Source organism: Pavona decussata, unplaced genomic scaffold (genome assembly GCF_977016875.1).
Source record: "Pavona decussata unplaced genomic scaffold, jaPavDecu1.1 SCAFFOLD_29, whole genome shotgun sequence".
NCBI classification, from domain to species: domain Eukaryota; kingdom Metazoa; phylum Cnidaria; class Anthozoa; order Scleractinia; family Agariciidae; genus Pavona; species Pavona decussata.
In genome coordinates this window covers 2,202,523-2,229,093 of record NW_028145452.1, presented here as the reverse complement: position 1 = coordinate 2,229,093, position 26,571 = coordinate 2,202,523, and the positions used below count along the sequence as shown (strand labels likewise).

The window sequence follows — 26,571 nt, the reverse complement described above, 5'->3', positions numbered from 1 at the left end:
CGAATCCAGATTCCTCCAGCTCTTTGGTCAGCGTTTGGTCGACCAAGCAAGGAGTCGGAGGACTGTGGGTAGTCCCCTGGGTAAAAGATTGACGTAACAAGTCATGTGACAATCAGATGGTGAAATGACCGCTGAGGAAGTCACTTGAATTTTAAGGTTGGGCCGTGCGTGATGTTCAATGAACCAAAACCAACCCACGTTTCCAGAACCTCTTGAGTCTCCTTGACATTTACGTATGCACTTGAATTGATTAAGTGTATTCCGCTTATTGCTATAAAGCTCATTTTCTGCTTAATATTTGAACCAGACGACGCGCTGAAAGTGGAAGCTCGCATAGAAAAAATTTCATGAAATGCGCATTATACGCTTTTCAAGGAAATTAAAGGTATTGAAAGCGAAAGAACTTGGTCTGCAACGTGTGCATCTCGGCGCGACACACAGGCAATGTTTTTATCGCGGGATTTCTTAATATCACTTAAAGAGTGAATTTGTGAAAATATATTGAGTCTCCGATATTGTTAGTCGATGAAAACCGCCTCTAAATGAAAACCCCGAGTCATGTAATGTGCCTAAAACGATTTATTCTTTATATGGAATCTAGAAGAGTGGTCATTCAAATGCAAGCTACTTGACACTTTTTTCTACTTGCACTGTTAGCCTTTTAACATCTTGTAAAATGGAGTTCTGGTTGTTTGTTAAATTCTTGCATTCGGTATTCTCAGGAGTTACAAAAGGTCGAAGAACAATATAATGCGTTCAATACATCTTTCTTTCAAGAAAGGTACTTGGAACGCCTCACCAATATATAGTTTACACCTCTAATAGGAGGGAACACAAAGAACTTACCAACTCTATCTAATAAAGCTGTGGCACTGCCTTTTATGCTGCACAAAAGGGTTCTAGCTTTTGGGCCTGTGGATGAAATCCTAAAGTGTGACTATTCAAATGAAAGCTACTGATCAGTACTTTCCTGTAGTGCTGTTTATTATGCTGTACAGTTGTTCCAACTTTTGATTCTGTGGATGAGACCCTAAAGAATGCTCTCGAGTGGCAATTTTTCAGGAAGTCTATTTTTCTAGCGTTTGAAATTTCCCTTCAGCTTTGAACTTGGTCAGCCTTTAGTTGAAAAGGGCCTAACAAAACCATAGCCGCCCGCCGTAGCGGTGGTGTTTATACGTGGTCTTAATAGTTTCTACAATCATTATACCTCTTTAATTCCTGGTCGGCAATTTTCTCGGTGCTCAGTGTACGAAAAAGTCGAGTTAGACACATCGAGAGATGATTTAAACTAACAAATAGAATTTGAACCCCTTTCCGCTGTTCTATATCATCAGTACAAAGAACTTCCCTCGAGTGTTTGAGTGTTTGTTCTGGTGAAGTATTTTCGTAATTATTTCGCAAACATAGTTTAAGTGGATGTGTGGCCATTGAGAAGTGGTTGCGTTGCTTGTGAAAGCAAAACGTAAACTTGAGTATGCTTTTGAACTTTTTGACCTTTGATAAACAGAGCCGCAAAACTTCTTTACCTTGGCTAAGAGCTATCTTTTAGCTTCCTTGAGTGAGACCTTTTCACTCTTAGCAGTAAATAATCAGTTTCTTCACCTCGTAATGATACTTCGTCTAACGACGTCCGTACTTTTATTCAAGCCGGCAAAGCTGATTTAATTGAGACAAAACACCCTCCCCAAGTAAAAACACTTTGAAATCTGACGTTTTTAATCTTTTTTCATCCTTTTAGCTGTAGTCGAGACCGACACTCTTTCCTCACTTTTCAGTAAGATAAATTCGGCATCATGATACTTGCTGTCTGCAGGCGTCGGTGACTTTTTAAACCGCGAAAGCTGATCTTAAGTAATCAAAAACAAACTGGCAAGGAAAAAACTAAGAAATCAGACGTTTAATATACAATTTATTTATACATTTTCTTTATTTGGAACAAACAACGATCATTTTTCTTTGCAGTCTTGTAATATTCAACTTTTTTCTGATCGTGAGTGATAATAGATGAACGTGACAACGGGCAGTAGTTTCTTGTGATATTGCTCATTGCCATGTTTACACAAGATTCTTTAAAAAAGTTTGAGCCAGGCTATGGGAAAAAATCTCAAGTGTTTTCTTTTCGGATGAAAGCTTGCTGTGGGCAGAACGTTTCCATGGGGCCGTACAAGATGGTTCTACTTTTGAGTTTGTGGATGTAATCTAAAAGCGTGACCATTCAAGTTAAAGCTATTGAGCAGTACTTTCCTGTGGTGCTGTATAAGGTTGCTCTAAGCTGAAGTTTCATTCAACTTTTCTCATTTTCTTCAATTACTACAAAACAGAACCAATACTGCAGGTTAGTTTTGTGTGGCCTATATATTGTTTGTCTGAATGGCCTGCTTGCGTACGTTTAACACTTATTCCTCTTAAGAGTTTTCCGGAGCGCCAAAAGTGACACCTCGATCGATTAGCATGACAAATGATTAACAGAGCATATTACACAGCTGGAGTCTGTTTATTAGCTGGCGGAAAATTGAAAAGTCTTCGCATGAATTGTTATTGGACTTCTCTCAGGAATATTTTTAGTGTAATTAATCATCATTCAAGTCTCGTGACAGGATATTTTGCTTCAGAGATCGCGATGTTCTAGATAAAATACCACTGTATTTAAACCCGGGGCTCTTAAACCACAAGTCTTTGTGATGAAAAGGTAAGCTTTGTTTTGTATTCTGAAAACCCACGTCTCTAAATTCCTTAACTTAATCGTTTTGCTATCTCCTTCTGACAGGCTGAAGTCCGTGTATATTTGAAGGCCAAATAACAGAGCCTTTTGCTCTGGGGTTTTGGTGCAAGCTTCGGCAATGAAAAAGGGTAAGATTTGTTTTGTATTTTTAAACAAACACGTTCTGGAATTTCTTTCACCGCCCCAATGTACGTACAATTTTGCTGGGTGTTTTATTATCTGAGTCGTCAAAGGCAAATGCGTGGCTTAAACACAGTAAAGTACTCCACTGAAATATGGTATGAAGAAGTGATTTTTATCAAAGGTTGGTGTTTTTGTTTTGTAGATTACTGGGTTATACAGCCCGACGAAGATTCTGGCTACAATGATGATTGTTCAAGCGTCGCTTACGGCGAGGATAGCAGTTCTCCTGTACAGATAACAGCTTATAAGACAAAATCATGGGGCTGCTTTAAATCATCTAAAAACGACGAGGAGAAGCCGAAAGAGCAGCAAGAAAACTTCCAAGAAAAAAATGAGTGGCCGACTCGCAAAGGAAACTTTATTCAGCGAGCTACAAAAAAGATAATCGGAAAGACCAAACGAATATTCGGGAATCTTAAACCGGAAGAAGTCAAAAAGCCCGCCTCGGTACAGCAGCCAGAAACGAAGTTGAAAGAGAATCACACAGCACAAGTAGTTAACATCATTCTGCCGGCAAACAGCAGCACAAGTATTAACGAAGATCTCGTGGATGATGGCAAAGTAAACTTCTTTCGCGCCGATCCATTACGAAGCCCATTTCGGGAATCCCGAAGCTCGGCCTCCAGTCGGGAATCCCGCGAGTCATTGGGAGAATCCCGCAGCTCGTTTCAGCGAACCGATCCACAGCGATGCTCCATTCGGGGACCTCGGGACTCGTTCTTTAGGGAATCCCGCGACGCCTTTCCTCGGGACGCCTTGCGGGTCAGTGAAAGACAGACCATGCTGCGGGTTCTATTTGATTTCCAAGCGTGCGACAACGATGATATTTCTGTGAGAAGAGGGGAACTTGTCAGGGTGTTGAACAAAGATGATGACGATTGGTGGTGGGTGGAAAATGTGCATCGGGACCAGGGATTTGTGCCGCGTAGTTTCCTGTGGCCCTGTGGCTGCTACGGTGAGTAAAGTACTGAACTTTCTCATAACAACAGTTTCAATAATAGCACCACTGCAGGCCAGTAATAAAAGTATCCTACAGTAACACTTGGTTGTATCAGTAGGGCAACAGTGGTAAATAGAACGCCACTTCTTTCCCCATACAAGCTTACCAATCATTGACAAGTTGATGGGATATACTTTTGTGATTTGAAATGGATAAAAAGAGTTAATGATGGTACAGTCAAAGTTGGATAGGTGCAATGTGAAACATTTGCCGACATTTCTTGCATGCTCATTTCAGTTCTCTTCATGGCAAATTTCAAATTTACTCAAAAGCCAAAATGAAACCAGTTAAGGGTGGCCTTTTCTAATTTTCAAGCGGTCACTGCTAATGATCATTACATGGTTGGAGGTCATCTGTTTTCTTTTTAATTTCGAGCTGGATCTGGGGCATTTGTCGATTCGATTTTAACTTGTTTTCGTTCTTTCACAAATGTTATTTACTTGTATTTCCATCTAAACAAACGCCGTTGTTGACAGCTTGAATGATGACAGCTGGTCTGTGCGTGAGGTCACGAGAGCTTGGCTAATATCCTGCTATTAGCACAGCGCCCTAGGGTGAAAAATTGGATTAATTAAAAATAAAATTAATATTTTTTACAAATAAGATATAGGCCAATGCATGCATGATACTGTCATTCATATGTTTTTGTTCGTTCGTTCGTCCTCTTGTTAATAATTAACTTGAAATCTGCTTATTTGGCTGGCTTATTTCAATATTAAAAGACAAAGAGGAAACAAAACTACGGAACTCCTTTGTTTTTTAGCGTAGCTGGTATTTTGTGGTCGATGGAAAGAATTTCGCTTTGTTACAAATCGTTCTACCGAATCAAGTTCCGTGGTAGCTACGCACCGTTCGCTGGACGCTAATTAGACATCCAAACAAACTTTATACCTTTGAAAAGTAGTTAATATTGACTTCATAACTTAAGGAGGAGAAGGAACGGACTGAAACAGAGACGTGGGAACAGATTTGAAACATTTGGGAAAGGGGATAATGGGGCTGAAGTGAATATGTTAAGAAACAGTCACTTACGACGGGTGGGGAACTTAGGTGCTTTTGTCTCTCCCCCTCCCTCCCTCTCCCCCCCCCCCCCCGCCCCCACTCCCCTCTGGTTCACACGCCTATAGGCTGAGAAACGAAAATTGACTTTAATGGCAATATGATTTGATGTTTGTTTGAAAACACAGAAACCTATTACTAAATTAAGGAAGACGAAACATGAATCAGCAAAAATACAACGATGTGTTGTACTGTTTTGCGTGTTCTGTAGACTGTAAATCCTCTGCTCACTTAACTCCACACCTAGTAACGGAACCAACAAAACGATTATTTGGCGAAAAACAACGAAATCACAAACCAAACTTACCCTAAGGCGGACTATTAAAAGTGCGGGGGTTTTATCAATTTGTTAATTTGGCGCATCGTCAAAAGTTCGCAAAAATATTACTCACGCAAAAAAAGACAACAGAAGCGAAATATGAAGGACTTGAAGGTTCTTAGTTTTCTGGCATATACAGCTATTTCAATTAAGGTTGTCGGATCAAAGTATAAAGCTATAAGACAATACCTCAAGATTCTGTGAATTTTTTATGAATAAGTTCATCAAAATCAGGTATGCCTCGTTTGTCCAGTGAAGATATAGGATGGCGAGCCATTTCAGTGGGTGAAAGAAATGTTAGGATATCAAATGGATGAGGTGGCAGCCTCTTTGAAGACGTCTTTAAGCTTTAAGCGTTGATCCGACAACGTTAATTGAAATAACTGTAAATACAAATGTACGCTTTGAAAATACTTTCAGCTAGCCTACGCCCAGACGGCTTCTTTTTCGGAAAGACTGGAAAGGAATTGAAACAGGCGACGTCTGCGGGCAGGATAGCTTTCAGTGAAAGAAATATTTCCTTTATTTCTCTCGTAAGATTTGTCAGTTCACAATGAAACACCGAAAGCTTCCAACATTTTTCAGTTTGCCTGGAAGACTCGTTTCCGGAAAATCGAGAATTTTTAAACGTGGAATTCAGATACTAGCCTAATTTTATTTAGCAGACTGCTACCAATTCCGTTCTGGGTAATCGAGCAAGACAGCTAAAGAGAAACGTGAGGACGACGAATCTAAAACGAACAAAAAGCGAGAAGAGTTTGGGGAAGAGGCGGCTTCCCCTCTGCTTGTTCGTTCATTATTCGGTTCCTTCCGGCTGCGGGACTGGAGGAAAAAGGACTCGTACTTTAGTGAAGTACATAAATTCTTGGAACTTTAGTAAACTTTTAGGACTTTTAGTAAAGTAACTATTTTTTGTGTCTGTGATCTTTTTTATTGTCTACAGAACTTAACATGGACATGATATATGTGATTGAATTGATACTATATCTTGATGCATGTTCTAAAAGCTAACCTCTTCATCTTCTTTGCATGCCTTACAGTTTGTCAGAAGTTTATTATGGATAAAGTTACAAACGTTGGCCCAACCCACCGGTACCAGTATATACAGCAGGAAAGAAGCCAATTCGCCGATGAATTCTCCGAGGACTACATCAGATGTGGCGCAAAAACAAAGCTGGTGGGCGACAGGAAATATACGAGCACTTGGTGCTAAGACGAAGGAACTTTACAATATTTGTTACTTCAGGGCCCAGTTGTTCGAAGACCGATTAAGCTAATCCTGGATTAACGTGAACTTTGATTAGAGTTTAATTACTAATCAATGAAGATTCTTCCAAAAGATTTTTGTCCTTCAGTATTGACACAGACTTTTCTTTACCTTTAGCTTGACATTGGCCTTTAAACACCTCGATTAACTTTTAATTAATCGTGGATTAGCGTTAATCGGCTTTCGAACAAACGGACCCAGACTACGAGAAAGAGACGACAAACAGTTAAAATCATAAAGCCAGGAATCTTCTACCCAAATAGCAATTGTCTCAGACTCGTTTCCAGTTACTATTTAAAATTTAAGTTAAATATTTTGTGGGATTAGGTCGCAACAGAAATTTCCCAGATCCACGGAATTTCGGATGTCCCCTAAAACACTACTGCGATCTATGAAAAAGTTCTAATAATCCACACCAAAGAAAGTGTTGATTAATCCACATCTAAAGTAGCGACTGAGGACGAGTCTGCGATTGATTTAAATATTTGAATGGACAAGTCAATTTTTTATCGGGGGTAAAGGTGGACTCTTTGATTATAAGACCCAAGAAGAGGGAAGTTTAGACACCCTGTCTCACCATTATGGTGCATTGCAATAGTTTTAGTCAGTCAAGTGGTACCTTCACTTAAACGAAGTTTTAGTCAACAGTGGTACCTTCACTTAAACGAAGGAATTTAGAACTTAAGCTTGCCGAAAAAAGCCATAAAAAACGTAAAATTCAGTAAAAAAGAGAAAAGACATAGGAAGATAAGATAAGCGACAAGCGACAAGCCTAATAATATTTAGGTGCATTTTTTGACAACAGTTTTACATATTGTAGAATCATCTAGGAGTTAAATTAACCAGCGGGATTCAGCAGTTGGGAATATAAAAGCTTTGCTGTATTTCGTTAGGGAAATGGCCTCGCAATATTACTTATGTACTGTCAGTACACAGGAAGACCACGTGCACAGGAGACCGTCCTGTCTCCCCCACCCCATGGATCTCCAGAGGAGTGAGGAGAGAATGGACGCTGGCAATGACATAAGTTAATCGGCAAATATTAAGTATTAAGAATTGGTTCATGCTTAGCGCGCGTATATCGAGTTATGGATGCACGCGGGAAGTTTGGAGAGCACGAGAGAAGCGTAAGAGTTGCTCGAGGCGTAGCCGAGAGCAACTCTAGCTTCTTGAGTGCTCTCCAAACTTCCCAAGTGCATCCATAACTCGATGTACGCACAGATAAAAGCATGAACCAATTTTTTTATAACATAGTGAAAATAAAGTAAATGATTCCTAGAAAACAGGTTTTGTTCCAGACTAATTACAAAATTCTCTGTAAAAAAAAAAAGGCTAAAATGGTTTTTCATATTGGTTTAATCTTAACCTTTCATTAAGCTTCACGGCTCTTATAAAAAAACATTTTTTTTATGGTGTTGTCTCTCTGTAAAAGTTTTTTTTAAATAACACAGCGCGTGCATGCTTCCCCCATCTTACTTGCACACGTCATCGGATGGACGCACGGCCGTGCGTATGTTGAGAAATGTACCATGATGACGCCAATAGGAATTAAATTAGGATGCACGCGCGCTGTTATAATGACTTGTATCACCGATTAAAAAGAGCCATTAAAGTTTACATATCGCAGATAAACAAAAGGTTGTGCGTTATTGACAACTTTAAATCTTCATTTTTTCTTTTATTTATAGTGATTAGTTAAAAAAGGAAACAATACGAAACTGATGAAGCTAAATCATAGGAGACAAGATTAAGCACAACAAAAAAAAAAACAGCGCAATATAAAACAACAACAACACCATAACAATAATAAACAGCCTGGTTAGTTGGTTGAGCCCCAGACTAGCTGTGGATCGGTAGGCCCGGGTCCAACTGATTCCTGGCCGGACCAACACTTAGGGTCTTTATATATCTGATGAGAAAATGCTGCCTTTGTAATGACATCTACAAATGGTTGGACGTGCTAGTCTTTTGGGATAAGGGCGATAAACCGATCGAAGGTCCCGTCTCACAGTACTTTCACTTAATCTGACTCTGTGGGACATAACAGAACCGCTAGAGACGGCGCAAACATTTCTCTGGCAGTGACCGCCCCTAGTGTCTATCTCAAATCGAGATGCATTCACATAAGGGGGCATTCATAACTTGATTACTTCACTTACTGTAAACTGCGCCACAAGATAAGATATTTGATATTTGATTTGAACAGCAAAAAGCACATACAAAAACTTTGAACTTACTAAATAGGAAGAAAAAAAAATCTTCTACAACCCGTTTTATTAAAAAAAAAAAAAAAACGTTTTTAAAGCAGTGTTTAGGCCCAAGTAGTGTAGCAGTGCCAAACTGGCCCAACTCTCTCAGTTAGGGCTATCACGATTAAGAATACTATAGTGTGTAAACACCATAAGGGGTGCAGCCTTGTTTTGGAGTCAACCCCATTCTTTCTCCTCCGCAGAGGCTCCTTCCCCAACGCTCCCAATTATTTCACTCTCTCCAGTCCCTTATCAAGTTCACCGCTTGATCCCCGCGCATGCGCTCCTCTTTATTTCAATCTCCTTGTAGCCTGTTCCAGGCGCGCGAAGAAGAGGGCGAGGGGATACCACATTGTGATGTGTCATGGAAGAATAATTAATTTACTGTAAAAAACGGAATAAAAGCCCTCATTTTTATATTAAAATTTACTTCCAGTTTACTCCCAGCAACCAGACAAAGACCTGTACATTATGGATATGGGGATTAGTTTCTAAAGGGCCTACTGTGCTGCGTACGTCGGTAGGGAATAAAAACGAAGGCTAGGAAGAAGGGTTGTCAGCACTCGAATTTCTTAACGGTGGCCAATTTACCTTCAGTTATCAACTCTGTTGATAAACCAAACCAAGGTACCCGTTATGTACCTAAAAGCAGGTGTGATTTTCAAACTATTTCAAGGCTGAAGATTCCGTGACGCCGTTGAATGCGCCATTTCATTCATATTTTCCATTGGGCAGAAATTTTCGTCACGTGACTCGGCCCAGGTCGGCGCAGGCCAAACCTCACGCGATTTTTGTCTTTCCCGTTGTTTTGAAGGTGTGAACTTCAAATCGTCGTATGCTCGTGTGGCTTTCGTCTCTCTTTGTTAGAGAAAATGTCAAAAGGACCTGCGATTGGGATCGATCTCGGTACCACGTACTCCTGTGTTGGAGTTTTTCAACATGGAAAGGTGGAAATTATCGCGAACGACCAGGGAAACCGCACCACACCGAGCTATGTTGCCTTCACAGAAAACGAAAGATTAATTGGTGATGCAGCAAAAAACCAAGTCGCTATGAATCCCAGTAACACGATTTTTGGTGGGTTTTAGCAACATGCTGGCTGATATATGCTTGAGGAACTGTCAGAGAATTTTTGGTTCTGTTTTTTTGCAGACGCAAAGCGCCTCATCGGTCGAAGATTTGAGGATCAAACAGTTCAAGGTGACATGAAACACTGGCCTTTCCAGGTACTTCTGAGAGACATGCAGGAAATTTTAACTTGCTGTCTCAGTATTTGATACCAAAGATGTTTAACAAATGAAAGTTGACAGTGCTTTTGATTATTAGATGTTGGCACAAACAGCTCTCAAATTTTTAGTGGAGAGGAATTTTTAGAGTACGTACAGTCGTTTCTTATAAACTCACGTTTTCATGTTTTAAAATATTTATGGGATAGGTCATCAACGACTCAGGGAGACCCAAAATACGCGTGGAATACAAGGGAGAAACAAAAACATTTTATGCGGAAGAGGTGAGCAGTTCAATGATGATAAACAGATGATCTGAAATTAAGTTTACAGTTTAATTAAATTTGCATGCAATAATATGCTTGTTCAGCGAATTTTCTCGAATAACGAAGCCGGAAGCTTGTAATTCTTTGAAACCTCCTAGGCTGAATTTCGTGAGTATAAAGCGACATAGGTTAGGCCATTAAAGTATACTGGAAAATATTGAAGTAGATATAAGGCTTGGGAAAAAAAATAAAGGAAAAGATGTTCACATCTATGCCGTTACCTGCCCAAAACATTTGAAAAAAGGGTCCACCCATTTATTTACACTACAGAAAAATTGGGTTGTTATCTTTAAAAAAGAGTTTGGGTGCAACCTCTTTTTTACCGAAGGTAAATCTTATTTAGGATGCCATAAAATGTCCATTGACCTGAAATAATCCCTGGTATAGCTTATAACCTGTGAGGGGAGGGGAGGGGTTATATTCAAGCAGAGGCAAGAAGATGCAACTTTTTGCAAAGATGAAAAAAGTTTGTAGGAGTGGTTCAGAGCAACCTTAAATTTTCAAAAATTTAAGTGACTTTTTATCTGAACATGTTGATCACAGTTCGTAATAAAAATGGGGATAACCAATTATGCATGCTTGTTTTTTTGTTATACCCACTTAAAGTTAACATTAGGGGTGTTATTAACAGGTTCTAGTGTAGCTATGGTAACCTATTATATTGGAAAACTTACCATGACTTGTTTACCAATGATTTAAGACATTTCTATGAAACCATTATTGTAGTATCAGCTGATAAGGAGACTGGTAGTAATGTTCCATCAAAGTACAAATACTGGGAAGTACTGGAAACTGTTAAAATGAGTGGGATTTTCTAGTTTTCTTTCTAGTTTTGTGTCATTTTAACGGTTCTGCAGTAAAAATGCCCTTTGAAAGTAATGATACTGATAAATTGATTGATTAAAATTATTTTACAGATTTCCTCCATGGTGCTGACTAAGATGAAAGAAACAGCTGAAGGTTTCCTGGGCAAGACAATAACAGATGCCGTCATTACTGTGCCTGCTTATTTTAATGACTCACAGCGTCAGGCCACCAAGGACGCAGGTAGACTCCTAGAAAAATGTGATAATGTTGCATCTAGTATTGGGGGGAGGGGGGGGACTACCCTAGACTTCCCCAAAGGGTGTCAGTCACGCAATGTGTCAGGATTGTGACATGATGAGGGGGATGAATAATTTCCCAAGTTGGATTTTCAATATCAATTTGTTGCTATAAATGTTGAAAATATTTCACTTATTGTATTCAGAAGAGAAATAAATGCCACCACTAAGTTTTTTGGACAACAGTGCCTAAAGTGCACACACTGGATTATGTATAAGAACTAGTCACAGTGTAATGAAACTCTGAAATCTATCAAAATATATTGTTTGGAAAGCTTGAGCTTGTGCGTGTGTAAAGAGAAGGTTTGAAAATTCCCACAAAAATGGTGATGTGCTTACATCGGGCCATTTTCATTGACCAATCAGACTGCAGAACATGAACGATTTTAGCAGATGTTTTGTCCGATAGTCAAATCATCTCGGTATGAGATTATGGTAAGGGTTTAAAGACAGTGCAGCCCTTCCCCACTTTTACTGGTTACCCTTTAATAATCCCCCAGTTTAGCGATCAGAATTATTAATAAGTCATCCCCACCCCAACCACCCTTTTAGTGTTAGAATACACAAAAGAATACTTCAAAACTCAGGCCTGCAATTGGTCAAACAACAGTCAGTTTATCAATAGGAAAACTTGGTTGTCAATATGCAGAATTAGTGACATTGTAGTGATTTGTTTCAGTCAGTTGTGCAAACATTTTGTCAGTTTTTTAAAATACAATCGAACCTCCCGTAAGCGACCACTCATGTTGTCAAGGATATTTGGTCGCTTCTGGGAGGTGGTTGCTTACCAGAGGTCAGACCACAGGGGGTCTAAATTTCGGGTAATCGTATGGTAATTGCAGAGACCAAACCTTTTTGCCAGTGCTTATCGAAACCCAAAGTTATAACTTTTCTTTAGACACAGCATTTTTGCAATGTTAAATTTCAAGCTTAAAACAGCTACAACTTTCGCGTATGTTTGTTTGTCCCCAATTAGTGCTCTGCGCTAAATGCATTGACACTTAAATAAAGTGATATTTATTTTTATTATTTTAATCCAGTTGTCATTCCTTATCACTACAATTTTTCTTTTGACTAATACAAGGTTGAGAGGGAGTCATCGCCAGTCATGCATGTATAGCGTGCTATTTACAAGATAAGACAGTTTCTTTCCTACAAGGGATTCAACGTGATTAAAATTTATTTCAGTGTACACTATAGTGCACGTGTATGTTATCAATTGTTTCAGTGCTAAGCTATTTCGGGAGATACTTCCGGTAGCTCCGGCTGTGAGATATGGCGTCCGCTGTAATAATGTGTGCCAATATGTTAGTGACACATTTTGCAATTTCCGCCCATGAGAGCAACGGCAGATTGTGTGTCAAGTGGTCGCCTACGGGAGGTTAAAAACAATTGAAAATTTTAAACAATCACCCTAAAAGTGGTCACTTACCAGAGGTGGTCGCTTACGAGAGGTTCCATCTATAGTGATTTGACTTGACAACATTTGGTATTTTGGAAAAGTGGTCGCTAATGAGAGGTGGTGGCTTACGAGAGGTGGTCGCAAAGGGAGGTTCGACTGTATAAGTAGTTTCAAAACTCTATGAAGCCCTTCTTTCTAATAAGCCCCGCCCTGAGGCCTGAAAATAGATTGGCTACAAAAGTGTAGTAGAGCCCCACCACCCTTAATTAATAGAGCTAAAAAGTTTTTTACTTTTTATTAAGGTGTGATTGCTGGCCTCAATGTTCTGCGTATTATCAATGAGCCAACTGCTGCTGCTATTGCTTATGGTCTTGACAAGAAGGTTGGTGCTGAGCGCAATGTTCTCATCTTTGATCTTGGAGGTGGGACATTTGATGTCTCCATTCTGAGCATAGAGGAAGGAATCTTTGAAGTCAAGTCAACAGCTGGAGACACACATTTGGGAGGAGAAGACTTTGACAATAATGTTGTGAACTACTTTGTTGACGATTTCAAGAGAAAGTACAAGAAGGACCTGTCAACAAGCAAACGTGCACTACGGCGATTGCGCACTGCTTGTGAACGTGCAAAGAGAACCCTTTCATCTAGCGCTAGCAGCAGCATTGAGATAGATTCCTTATTTGAAGGGATTGACTACTACACTTCACTGACCCGTGCCAAGTTTGAGGATCTGAATAAAAAATACTTTGAAGATACTTTAAGACCGGTAGAGAAGGCGCTGCGTGACGCTGGTCTCAGCAAGTCACAGATTCATGAGGTAGTTTTGGTTGGAGGTTCCACTCGAATTCCAAAGATTCAGGAGCATCTGCAGAAGTTTTTTGAAAACAAAGAGCTGAACAAGAGTATCAACCCAGATGAAGCAGTGGCCTATGGAGCTGCTGTTCAAGCTGCCATTCTGAGTGGCGACAAGAGCAGTGAAGTCCAGGATTTGCTTCTTTTGGATGTGACACCCTTGTCTCTTGGAATTGAGACTGCTGGAGGGGTCATGACTGTCTTGATTAAGCGTAACACAACCATACCCACCAAACAAACCCAGACCTTTACTACTTATTCTGACAACCAGACCAGTGTTCTGATCCAGGTAAATGTAAAATGTTGTAGGAGACCTGTGAAACATAAGCGTAATAAGTAGGTTGTTTATCAAAGGATGACTCAAGCTTGAAACCGACAAAATCAGTCATTCTGTCAGCTATATGTAGTGGCAATCATATAACACCATGTAAAAAGACTGCCCCTTAACTTTCATAAATTTCCATCTATATTCTTCAAGGCTTAAAGCATCTTGTGCAGTGTAATGAACAGCACCACAGGAAAGAACTGATCCGTAGCTTTCATTTGAATGGTCATACTTAAGGATTTCATCCACAGACTCAAAAGTTAGTACTTCCTTGCATAGGCTCTCCAGGGTATTCCTCTGAAAACCCAGAACATTTTGGAAAACAAAGTGTCTTCTAATAATAAGCCATCTTGAAAACGTTAGTCCTCCCAAAAGCAAGTCCCTGAAGAGTTCTTTGAACTGGGAATAACTATTTTAAGGAAGCCTGTGTAGAGAGTAGAAGTGTAAAGCATGTTGCTAATCTGTGTTGGTCTGTTTTGTTCACGCGACAGGTTTTTGAAGGTGAAAGAGGCATGACAACAGGCAACAATCTGCTGGGGAAGTTTGAGCTGTCTGGCATCCCACCAGCCCCTCGAGGCGTGCCACAAATTGAAGTCACCTATGACATTGATGCAAATGGCATCCTAAATGTGTCAGCTGTAGACAAGAGCACAGGACGGGAGAACAAAATCACCATCACTAACGACAAAGGTCGTCTGTCCAAGGAAGAGATTGATCGCATGGTCCATGAAGCAGAAAAGTACAAGGCTGATGATGATGCACAGCGGGACAAAATCCAAGCCAAGAACTCTCTGGAAAGTTATGCATATCACATGAAAAGCACCGTTGAGGATGACAAGGTTTTTACCATTTTTCTTGTAATAGATCAAAGACAAGGAAGAGTGTTTCCTTCGATTTCCAAACACCGAGAAGCAGCTTGCATTTTTGAGAGATAATTAAGCATCAACTTGGAAAAACATTCCATGCTTTGCAATGTATTTTATAGCCTGCGTAGCTGGCGCTTTTGGTGGGCGGGAAAGCCGGGCCAAAACGAGTGGTGCAGCTGCGGGTGAAATGCTGAGAGAACCGCGACAGTCGACAGAAGCAGCGTTGCCCTCGCCCCATTTCCCCGCATCTTCGCCACTCGTTTTGGCCCTCGTGCCCGGCTTTCCGGTGAGCCTACCCATAAAAAACGCCAGCTACGCAGGCTATGTATTTTAAGGCTTTTTAGAATAATGTTATTGTTGATTAATTATCTCTAAAAAAGGTGGTTACCCCCAGATTCCATTAGCTCTTGCTAAGATCTGCTTTTTCCGCAGTCATAAAATTTGAAAAAATACTTCTGTATTTTCTTGTAAAAGGACATATTCACACCAAAAGGGCATTTCTTGTTATCTGAGTATTTCAAACTAAAACAAAAACTTGGTTAGCATATAAAGCTTGTCTTGGGGAGTATGCACCCCCTTCACTTCTATGACGAAGAGTTTTGAACTCATGTGTTCGCATTTTATTCCACAGGTGAAGGATAAGATCTCAGAAAGTGACAGGACAATGATTGTTGACAAATGCAATGAGGTGGTTAGCTGGCTAGACAGCCAACCAGATACAAGCAAAGAAGAGTATGAGAGACGACAGAAGGAACTTGAGAGCATCTGTAATCCAGTCATTACAAAGCTGTACCAGGGTGCTGGTGGTGCCCCTCCACCTGCTGAAGGGGGCTTTCCCCAAGGGGGTGGGGCTCCTACGTCTGATTCTTCTGGAGGGCCTACCATTGAAGAAGTTGACTAGAGGTTTTGTGATTTTATTAACTCAACATACTATGGCAGGGCTTTCTCAAAGTAACCTTAATAGTAGTATACCTGCCAATAGCATTGAAAATGGTAAGATTTTGTTGGCTGTTTTTTAATGTTCTTGATGGTTACAGACCAGGGATATTTAGGGCTGGAAATGATTCCTTGTTTTCCTTGCAAGCTGTTAGTTGCACACTGGACATTTTAGCAAATTAGACTAACATGTCAGCTCTGTGTGAGATATTTTATGCAAGACAATTTATAATGGTTTACATTGTATTTTGTGTGAATTTTTAAATCACATGAGGATGTACAAGCTCACTGAAGTCATAAGAATCTTTTCCAACAAAACAAGAGAGTTTTGGAGCTAGTATGGTCACTTTCTAAGGAAAGATCTTTTTGAAAAAAATCTGAGTTTTTTTTGCTACAACTGTCATTTCCAGCACTGCATCGTTTTTTATTTCCCTGTTTAAACCGGTAGAGAAGTTTTTAGAAAACAACACTGGTTTCATTGCATGATTGTCAGATTGTTAGTTTAGAATTTTACATTATACTCAAATAAAACCCAATTTGGTGGGTTAAAGCTGTGCTTTTTGCAGTGAAGTTTTAGGGATGAATTATTTGATTTTTAGACAGTATCTCAACAGTTCTCAGTTTGAAGTCCCAGAGTTCCATAGAAGTTAATCAAAGGGTGCGTTCTTTTGAGACTATTGCGGAATGGGAATACTCAGAATAGATGGTATTTGTGCTCTTTTGGGGGATATTTTGTTTTCCAAATGAACGGAATATCATTCTGTTCATTCTTCTCCCGATAGCAGAACGGACAGAATGGAAGGAATACTTTTTTCTTGGAAATTATAGACAGAATACGCGTTCTTTTGGGAAATTTTTGGCAGGAAATCCTACGCAGCCACTAGCGCGCAGACATAGTAGTTTTCAGGTCACCTCTGCCATTGGTAGTTCCGTTTCCAGATTTTAGGAGTGTTCTTTTCGAAATTGTATTCCGTGTATTCTCTTATATTTCCTAAACCGGAATAAGAATAGGTAGAATAGCCCCAAAAGAATGCACCCATAATTGAGATAAGTTTTTGTAAGCTGCAGTGTAGCAGCATTAAAACAAGTATACAGTCGAATCCCTGTCGCAGACACTTCTGCTATGTGAGCCTGGGCTGAAGTGAGGTAAACTTGTTTTGCTGTATAACCCTTCTTAAGACGTTGGTGGACCCAGGTTAAAAGACTGCAAATTTTTACCCTGTCCGTTGGGAGTGAGAAACTTTGTGCAGCCAAACAAACCTAAGCAATGATGTTCAGTTTCAGTGGTACTTAAATTTCACCCCAAAAAGTCCTTTTCAGAATAGTTGTTTTTCAAAAGCTAATCTAGCCTACATGTAAGTTCAGTCTGAACCGCATTATGTAAGTGTTAAAGATATTAGCCCAGGCTCATGTCAAACAGTAATAATTATAGCACTTGCCATAACCTATAAGAGCTGTTTCACCTGAATACTTCAAATGGGACCTTGATGTTATGGGTAAACTTTACTCCTCTCACAATATAACAAGTTTGTGCCGCCTTTTGCCACCCTATTCTAGGCTAGCTAGACATCAAAACTCCCTACCCAATGATACCCTATTCTACATCAAAACACTCTGATTTCTATCCCCTATCCAAGACCAAACTGCTAAATGACTGCGTGGAAGTCTTCTTAAGTATGGTTGTTAAAAATGTTTACGAGGTGTTTGTCCAATAACAGGTTCAACTGTTTATCATTAAGTGTAATCAAAGATGTTTGGACTCTTTAAAAAAATGAAATAAAAATAACTTTTGAAGTTTAATGTTTTGACCTTTATTCCATGTTGTTGTTGTGGTACTGTTTCTCTCAAAAGTGAAACCGAAAAAATGCTTTGCTAATCAGCCAGGTGCTCCAACTTTCTGAACCAGTTTACAAAAGGGAGGCCGGTTTAATCAATTCATTAGAATAAATAATTGATTACAATGTAAAAAGAGGCTAAAATTTGGTCAAAAATTAAGGTACTATTCCGTAGACTGCAAAAAGTGTTGTTTGTATCTTGAAATTCACAGAGGGAGTCAATGTTGCCTAGTCCCTGTACGGCTTTCTCCCAGTCTTTCACGGTCAAACCGAAACGGATTGACCGAGATGAAAAACAAAGAGAGGCCTAGAAAACTAGGCAACGCAATCCTCAAACCGCGGTCAAGCCGCAAAGGGAGCCGACCAAGGAGTCAAATTTGATGTAAATTCCGGCGAAATTTTGCAGCAAATTGAGTTTGTTGATACAAGAACGTGATCGAACAAAGCGTCATGAGATCTTATTCTGCGTATATAGCCGCGACCGAGGTTGCAGTATTAAAGACACGAGATCCAGTCACGGAAGCTTTGTCCTGGGCAATCCCTGCAACCCCTTTAATCGTTTTACTCCATATCTAACTGACGTTTAATTGAAGTTTACTCGTGTAAAAATGGACTTTCAAAAGTTTTTACAACATCTGTTGTTTGTCAGTTAACTGTTAAGGAAAGGCTATTGGCCATTATTTGAAGTTTTACTCATGCGTTGATTTTAAAGAAAGTTTTTTCCAAGATACATACGCTTATTTGCATCAGGCTCTTGAACTCAACTTTCTGTTGCGATTTTCAGAATTTGATTCCACACCTCTTCCTACAAACCAAAGAAAATTGTAGACATAATAAATCAACATAACCACAGGATAACAAGAATATTCACAAGCTTACAATAGGATGAATTTAAGATTACGATAAAGAATTGTTATAGTTCCTCAACTGCGGTTAACCAGTATTTGTTGTTTGGAGAACTTGTTGTGACATATTAAGAGTGAAATTGTGTCGAAGCTTCGGCAACGTGACAAGGTATGGGTGGAATCAGAACACTCTAACTGTGACAACGACAATCCTGTAGAGTCCTAACACACATTCAAGTCACGGGTTAAACCGGATTAGAAACACGAACACAACAGCAAAGAACCGCCATTACAGATTGCCCCCGTAACGTTCACCCCAGTCTCTCCCCTAACAATTAGATTATGAGCTCGAGATTTCTATCGCGTGATAGCTGATAAGGGCGCAGCCCAAATCAGCTATCACGCGATAGAAATCGAGAGCGAATAATCTAATTGTTTTAGTATAAATCTACTAGTCGGTCAAAACTAAACAAGTAAATTATCTATTTCCTCATCGCAGACACTTCGAAAACGCGACTAAGCGGGCGCCATTTTGTTGAAAACCGCTACTCACTATCTATCACAGAATAGATAGTGAGTAACGTAGCCAATCAGAGAACGACATTCGTGATAGAACGCTAATAGATTTATACTAAATAGTCTACACGTATCCCGGCATACACAATAAATCCCAAGATCTAAAAAATACAGTGGCAACCTTTTTACAAGGATTGCAGCGTATGCACAGGAAGTGGATATGTCCTTGTGTCCAGTTTGTTTAGTGCACCATTATGTTTAATTAACCTTGCATTATCTTAAGAAAAGCTATGATAACAGGAACATTGTCAATATCACACTACAGGTGTGGTTGGCCATATAACCAAAGCTTAACCCAGTTTCTGTAGTGAAAAAGTATTACTCTTCATCTTGGGCGAGATGCTAGGTCTGTTATAATGTTTCTGCTCGTGATTTGAGGACTTGGCTGAATAACTGCGAGACGTCAGTTTTTCATGCATCTGTCCTGTTATTGTTCACGAATTTCGTCATAACATTGTCAAAGTAGCTGTGGATCGCCGAGTGGATGCGCAGACTACTTTGACAATGTTATGACGAAATTCGTGATCAATAACAGGACAGACGCATGAAAAACTGATGTTAATTTGTTTTTTACTATAACAATAAGCCAGAAGGGACAAAACGAAGTCAAAAGGCGGGATAAAAATGCAAGAAACTAATAAATTTTATTAAATCTGACGCGACCAAAATCAAAAACTTGTCTCTTACTGCTTAAATGGAAAAAAAGGGAGACCTTTTATTGGTTGAAAAGTGACAGATTGACGTCCATGTTGTTTTCAAATTCCCCGCTCTCGCTCGTTGCATCAGCATCGCAAAAATTATAAATTCACGACTGTCTGTCCGTTTGTTGACAATGACAATTAGCCAATGAGTGTACGGGAATTTCTGCAGTTAATGACAGTCAGGCTAACTCTGATGTTACTTTGCCTCTACATGCTAAACCTATAGACCATATACAAAACTAGCTGACATTTAAAAATTCCTTTGTTTGCGTTCAAATTAGCCCTACTAACCTTGTTCTTGAGTCCAAAAGTTAAAAGAATATTTTTGGCTTGAATGTGGCTAGCAGGGCTGATATGAATCCAGACAAAATAATATTTACAAATGTCACACATTTTTGTATAAGGTCTATGAATCATGACAAAAAACTGAAAGTTTGCCTCACAATTTGTGATATTCATAAAATTATGATTTTGATAAAGATCTTACCTCAACGTCTTCATTCAAGAGGAGCTGGTCAATTTGATAGTGGTGTGTTTTGCCAATACCACGCCTTACATATCGTGAGTGAATTGGACAATTGTTAAGGACATACAAGGCGACGGCAAGACCACACCCAGCCATCCTCAGTGAGGTGGTGGTCATTGTTAGGCTGTCCACTGAACTGGCCTCATGTGCTGACATCTTTTCTTTGTTGGTTGTGATCTTTATGGTAACAATTCCATTTTTCCAGCTGTTAACTATGGCAAGAAACAACAGCAAAGATTCAGGCAACTTTTAAAATCTCTGGCATGTCGCCTTTACTTGGTATTTTGTTGGATGAAGAGAGGGGCTAGTTCAGACTAAACGGATACATTGTAATTTGGTTTGTTGGTTTTATAATAATAATAATAATAATAATAATAATAATAATAATAATAATAATAATAATAATAAATTAAATTTTTTATAGAGCGGTTTCCAATTGAGTGTCGTAAAGCCAAAACCAAGGTAACTACTCTGACCAATGGCAACAGATGTAAACAACACACTAAGCCAATCAGAATTTGAAGCAAATACATGTAACTGGCGCCAAGCGTGGGAAAATGCGTGCGGCCAAAACACGATTGGTTTTGGTTTGGATTCCCATTGGTTAGGAAAGTGGCGTGAGTTTTGTTAACCAATCACAGCGCATAGTTATGCAAACCAAAGCAAAGGCGAAATTACTTTCGACACTCAATTGAAAACCGCTCTAATATAGCACTAACATTATCAAAATATTTCAAAGCACTTGACTCACTGCTTATTCCAAAAGTTAAAATATGTATAGTAAAGTGAAAAAAGTATAAAATATCAAAATATCAAATGCAAAACAAACTCTATGCTTTTACCCTAGGGTTTTAGCTTTCACCCTAGGGTTTTTAGCTTTCACCCTAGGGTTTTTAGCTTTCACCCTAGAGTTTTTAGCTTTCACCCTAAGGTTTTAGCTTTCACCCTTGGGTTTTAAGTTTTCACCCTAGGGTTTTAAGCTTTCACCCTTAGGCTAGAGTTTTAAGCTTTCACCCTAGGGTTCTTAACTTTCATCCTAAGGTTTTAGCTTTCATCCTAGGGTTTTTTAGCTTTAACCCTAGGGTTTTTAGCTTTCACCCTAGGGTTTTAAGCTTTCACCTTGACAAGACAGAGTACTATACTGAGTGTAGGTAGGAACAACAAAAGTTGATGTTGTGAGTTCAGAAGAGAACAATGATGTGGAAACTCCAGGCATGCACTTCACTGCAATACTGACAACCTCACAAGATCAGAATTTCTCAATGTAAGGCCAGAAAAGCCAGAAAGGGGTTGCTGTAGAAATTCACATACCTTGTTGGAAAAATCTGTCCACCAAACCTCCTTTGGTTTCATTGTTCTCAGTCTTTGTGGCCATTTGTAGGGCAATGATTGTGTCGAGCCTATGATTGATTTCACCTTGATATAGCTTCTCCTTCATATCACAACTCGCATCCCATTCAACAACATGAACACCATCATTTGAGATTTGCCCCTGAGCAGCACTGGCTGTTAACCTATCTTGAAGTACATGTCGTTGTGTACCATGCTGAGTAACAATGGTTATTTTTTTATGCAATGCTTGAAGACCTTTGACGAGGAACATTGCTGCTTGGATGCAATCTAATGTTGATGTTTCAGATAAAAAGCTTTCTTTCTCATGAAGTAAAGCTATAACAACAGATCGAGCATGGGAAAGCCTCACTGCTATCTTCAAGAAATCGTTAGCAACCTGCAGACTATCAGCTGATCCATCAGCTTTGTTGGGAGATTCACTCACCATCTTTGCAAGCTTCTCTACTTTTGACACTGCACTGGCAGAAGAGACTGATGCAAGGTAAGGTTGACCTGTAAGTGTAATGAGCCTGGGCTGTTCATCCCCATGTTGTGGTTTGTGCGCATCGAAATATTCACTGACAGTAGTGTCACACATAAACATTGAACCAGGATTATGGCTAAAGGATAAGGAAGGTTCTGTGAAAACAGAATAGAGAAAAGTCACATAGTGATGAAATAATTTAAATTCTTGAGAATGATGTATTATTCAGTGAGTGAAACAGGCAAATTCAGAAAAAGGAAATGTGATTTAGGCAAGGTTAAAGTCAAGACAACACCGGTCAGTAGCCGCCTTTCGTAGCAGAGTGGGGGCAACCTTAAAGCTCTCTGCTGGGGGTGCCTCATGGTTCGCTTTGCATTTGCTTGCTTGCTGGTCTGTGAGGACGGTCATTTTGCTTGCTTTATTTTCAAGCCTTTTTCCCTCTCTGCCCTCCCTTTGGTAAGTATTCCAATGATTGGGTCCAGTGTGACAGTGCCTTTGGTGGTGGCTGCTTGCAGGGTTGCCATGGATACCTCCTACACAGCTCCACCAACCTTTTAGGCACCAGCTTCCAAGCTCATCTATTGTTGATGAGTTAAATAGTTCGGATGTTCTACCACTGAGCTACGGGTCAGACTCGTGGGAGCTAAGGCCATTATTACTAGGTTGATAGGACAAACATCCTGCATACTGCTAGGATTGGAATGTCAATGCGTGGCATATGCAAAATGGAATAAATGTGATGCATGTGTCACTCACTGAATAATACATCATTCCCGTTCATTAACCAGGCTTAAAAAATATACCAATTTAAACTCTTGTTTCTCGTCATCCCTCTTAAAATGATTTGTGTCACTGAACAGCACAACAAGAGAAGCTGAAGTAAGGATTCTAAGAGGTCCTGCTAAAATTCAGGATGCATTTATAGAGAGCATATCATTTTTTTTAACCACTATACCACATCATCAGGTGAAAACGGTTTAGAAGGTAGCTATACCGGTATCTCAAACCAAAACAAGACAAGACAAGAAACCCCAGGGCCTTATCAATTTACACTTTTTACTAATCCTTGTGCACTGCTTGTTAAACGCATGTTTAACGGTGCACTTAGGGCTGTCATCAGCTGCTGGTAACAGGCTAGATTATAGATGGTAACTATTAATGTATTGTGACCACATCAAGGGGTGATGAAGCCTCTCAAAACATGCATCTTGCAAAATTTTAGTCAAATTTCATGGGTCATGCAGTCTCAACATTTTGCGCAAAGCCATCTCAGAGTGTCAATTTCTTTTGCAAACCTTAAAAGGCTCACAGAAAAGTATTGCTAGTCCTACCATCCCTCAAAGTCTTGAATTCACTACTTCACACCAGTCAACCATTGGTTGTGGAGATTAGTTGAGTTAGTGAAACTGGAGTGAAGATGACTGGCTTCTCAGAGTACATTTATGACCAAAACACAATGGCTTTGAGAGATTTCTTAATTTTGTGACTGGCTTATACATATGGAGCTGGCTTCTTCAAAGCAATGACATCGGCCTGGCACATGGTCATGTTTGGTTTAATACTTACGTGCAGATCTTACTGCTAGTGATGATGTCACACCACAAGCCCAAAACATGGGTATAAGATCTCCAATGTCAGATGGCTCCCCAAATTCTGTCTTGTAGATATCCTCTACTCCTATCACAGATGGATCCCCAATGTGTACAGGTGCTCCATGCACTGCATCATAAGCAGCTGTAACAACAACAGCTTTTTCAACCAGATCTTTGGGAATCGGACGCATTGAAACAACCATCGGGCAGGCAAATGGCCCAACAGGTACACACTGAATGTTGGTTGTAAACATGGACACATTGCGATTTTCGGTGACATTTTGCAGTTGAATTCCAGCATTTATCATTGCTTCTTCAAATGAGAAGCTACACCCTAAATAAAATGACACGAAGTCGTCCATAGGGTATGCACTCAGGTTGCCAAGCTTCTTTGTGATAATTCCATTTTCAGATACACAGTACAGTTGGAGATCAGTTCTGAAAGTGTTGAGTGAGTTCAAAATCAGAGAAGTGTTACATATATATTGACAGCAGAATTTTAATTACATTATTTTACAAAAAAAATACCCATATTTCAGTAAGTAAAAAACTATTTTTCATTTTCATCTTGCCAGGTTAGTTAAATCAAGAAGTAAGAAGTGAAAACCAAAACCAAATATTGTCTTCTCGCACAATATAATTTTAAAATTTGCTGTTTCAGAAAATTTCCTTACTGCCTGGCTGTGAAAGATACTCTTGTTTTGGACCCCCCTAGGAAATTCCAGTTTAGATTCATACTTTCCTTGGAAAATTTTGGCTTTTAAGACCCCCCCCCCCCCCCAGGAAATTCCAGTTTCCCCTAGGAATTTATGATGACCTTCCTTTGGGTGGGTATGGATTTTTTTCTGGAACTGTACAATGTATGTCCAAAACTTGATTGTGATTCATCTGCTTACTAGGTTTGGTAGCAGCTCAAAATGCCACCTAAGAAAAAATGCCCCCCCCCCCCCCCCCCTGGGAACTGGAATTTTATTACCACAGGATTTCTGCAGTGAAACAATGCAAGGCTTTATGGGGCAGCCAATCAAACAATTTAACTTAAATTCCAGTTCTCCAGAGCCTCTCCTGGTGACTAACGGCTCATTATCCCAATATACCCCCCCCCCCCCCAAAATGGTCAGTCATTTAGAGGATCATAACACTGATACTCACTTTTAGTTCTATCCATTATGCTGTTACATTAAGGCTACATATGTATGTCTACACTATACTGGATAGTTCTTGCGCCGCCAACAAAAACATATCAGATAGGGCTTTTGTTCAAACACAAAACCCTGATAATTTTGGGATTAATTTTTGTGCCAGAGTTATGCTGCGCTGCTCTGGCTTGAAAGTGAATCACCGCATATCGGATAGGTTTGCGTGATACTTTCTTGAGTAGTATCAACAGAGAAACAAACCGAAACGGAAGTCAACAACGAGGAACAAGGATTGGATTCTAGTGGAAAGATGGCAGCGGTTTTGGATAATTTCTGTTGTATTTTTCACAACGGCATAAAATGCTATCCAGCATAGTGTAGACATTATAGCCTAATGCATCAGTCAATTCCAGCTGTGCCCATCCCCCCCCCCCCGGGTTGACCCCCGGGAATTAGAATATTTTAAAAATAAGCTGGCAAATGTCCCACAGCCAGGACAAAACGTTGTTCAAATGCCCCGAGGTAGGGGTTAAAAAAAGTTTTGTTTTCTTCCTTTCTCAACTTACTTGCAATAAAATCTAAGGTAAGCTTAGGTAGTTCAGGCCATTTTAGTCCCAGCTAGGTCTTGTTTCCCGTATTTTGTGCCAAATAGGTCATTCTGCAGCTCTAGCATCCCATTTGCGTCCTATCTAGACGTATTCTAGAAGAAACTGACTGAATTTGCCAATGAATTGGTCATTAGAAGAAGCGAAAATATTATAAGGTAAAAAAAGTGAGATGGTCAAATGCCCTAGGGTAATTGGGTGGAAGGCTAATGCCCGACCCCCGGGATGGACAGTGTGGGAAAATGCCCCACTATTGCCCGGGGGGGGGGGGGGGGGGGATGGGCACAACTGGATTTGAATGCTGCATAATTCTTCCTTTAGGTGAAGTTACTTTACCGAAAATATGTTCATATAGGGCGTATAGCATCCTCCGAAACCCAGGGGCGGTTAGTCGGGTAGAAGGGATTTTCGTGGGCGAAAGTTTATTGTAAGAACAGGAGAGCCCCTGGTCAATCACTCTTACCGAACCAGTTCCAGAAGCATTTGAATTCCCCGCTTTTATCCTGGCCAATCAAAAGCGGGGAATTCAAATGCTTCTGGAACTGGTTCGGTAAGAGTAATTACCCAGGGGCTCTCCCGTTCTTAGGATAAACTTTCTCCCACGAAAATCTCTTTCACCCGACCTACTGCCCCTACAAGCCATTGATGTTGATACATGCAGAGAAATGGCCTACATTAATACGTACCTTACATCGGAGTCCGGAGCCAGGTTTCCGGCAGACAGTTCACCAATCCCACTTCTATATAACAACGGACATGGAGCTTTGTTTAATTCACAAAACTGTTCAAAGTCATCCGCTAGAGAAGAAGGAAGAATCGCTAAATTCGCCTGCAAAAAACCAAGACAATATCCAGAACTTGATTTTCCCTCCAACGCTGGATTTGCTCGAAACTCGCTTCTAGCTTCCGACGGTTTCCATGAACCCACAGGGCCGCTTCGTTTGGACGACATGATATTACTTCAAGCATAAACCAACACGAGCAAAATAAGATAACACTTACAAATAATTGAATCAGCTATTTTTCTGAGTCATTACTCACGTGACTACGCTCGTGACCACTTCTGAAATGGACACGTGCCTGTCGAGTATGGCGCGTACA

At 40.0% G+C, this 26,571-nt stretch overlaps 3 protein-coding genes across 3 annotated transcripts; 2 read left to right on the top strand and 1 right to left on the bottom strand.

Annotated features, from left to right (window-relative positions):
• Positions 1-1,988: 1,988 nt before the first annotated feature.
• Positions 1,989-6,694, top strand: LOC146484917 (uncharacterized). The gene is made up of 4 exons (XM_085104396.1): positions 1,989-2,689; positions 2,768-2,850; positions 3,048-3,860; positions 6,324-6,694. Exons 2-4 carry the CDS (start codon positions 2,841-2,843, stop codon positions 6,494-6,496), a joined length of 996 nt encoding a protein of 331 aa, XP_084960522.1. The 5' UTR covers positions 1,989-2,689; positions 2,768-2,840; the 3' UTR covers positions 6,497-6,694.
• A 2,876-nt stretch (positions 6,695-9,570) lies between these two features.
• Positions 9,571-17,635, top strand: LOC146484916 (heat shock cognate 71 kDa protein-like). Its single transcript, XM_085104390.1, has 7 exons — positions 9,571-9,876; positions 9,952-10,025; positions 10,235-10,309; positions 11,269-11,398; positions 13,159-13,997; positions 14,525-14,872; positions 15,531-17,635. The coding sequence occupies exons 1-7, from the start codon at positions 9,672-9,674 to the stop codon at positions 15,798-15,800; spliced, it is 1,941 nt and encodes a 646-aa protein (XP_084960516.1). The 5' UTR covers positions 9,571-9,671; the 3' UTR covers positions 15,801-17,635.
• Positions 17,636-18,301: 666 nt separating this feature from the next.
• Positions 18,302-26,540, bottom strand: LOC146484915 (uncharacterized). Its single transcript, XM_085104391.1, has 5 exons — positions 26,157-26,540; positions 23,701-24,164; positions 21,630-22,289; positions 20,280-20,530; positions 18,302-18,475 (listed from the first exon to the last, which is right to left on the bottom strand). The coding sequence occupies exons 1-5, from the start codon at positions 26,420-26,422 to the stop codon at positions 18,431-18,433; spliced, it is 1,686 nt and encodes a 561-aa protein (XP_084960517.1). The 5' UTR covers positions 26,423-26,540; the 3' UTR covers positions 18,302-18,430.
• Between the last annotated feature and the right edge of the window lie 31 nt (positions 26,541-26,571).

Bases quoted from the DNA above. Each gene is read 5' to 3' on its own strand.
- LOC146484917 (XM_085104396.1), top strand. The intron at 3,861-6,323 runs GTGAGTAAAGTA...CATGCCTTACAG, and splicing joins GTGGCCCTGTGGCTGCTACG to TTTGTCAGAAGTTTATTATG.
- LOC146484916 (XM_085104390.1), top strand. From the start codon at position 9,672: ATGTCAAAAGGACCTGCGATTGGGATCGATCTCGGTACCACGTACTCC. The intron at 9,877-9,951 runs GTGGGTTTTAGC...GTTTTTTTGCAG, and splicing joins TCCCAGTAACACGATTTTTG to ACGCAAAGCGCCTCATCGGT. The intron at 11,399-13,158 runs GTAGACTCCTAG...CTTTTTATTAAG, and splicing joins TCAGGCCACCAAGGACGCAG to GTGTGATTGCTGGCCTCAAT.
- LOC146484915 (XM_085104391.1), bottom strand. From the start codon at position 26,422: ATGTCGTCCAAACGAAGCGGCCCTGTGGGTTCATGGAAACCGTCGGAA. The intron at 24,165-26,156 runs GTACGTATTAAT...CAACACTTTCAG, and splicing joins GCTCCGGACTCCGATGTAAG to AACTGATCTCCAACTGTACT. The intron at 22,290-23,700 runs GTAAGTATTAAA...CTGTTTTCACAG, and splicing joins ACTAGCAGTAAGATCTGCAC to AACCTTCCTTATCCTTTAGC.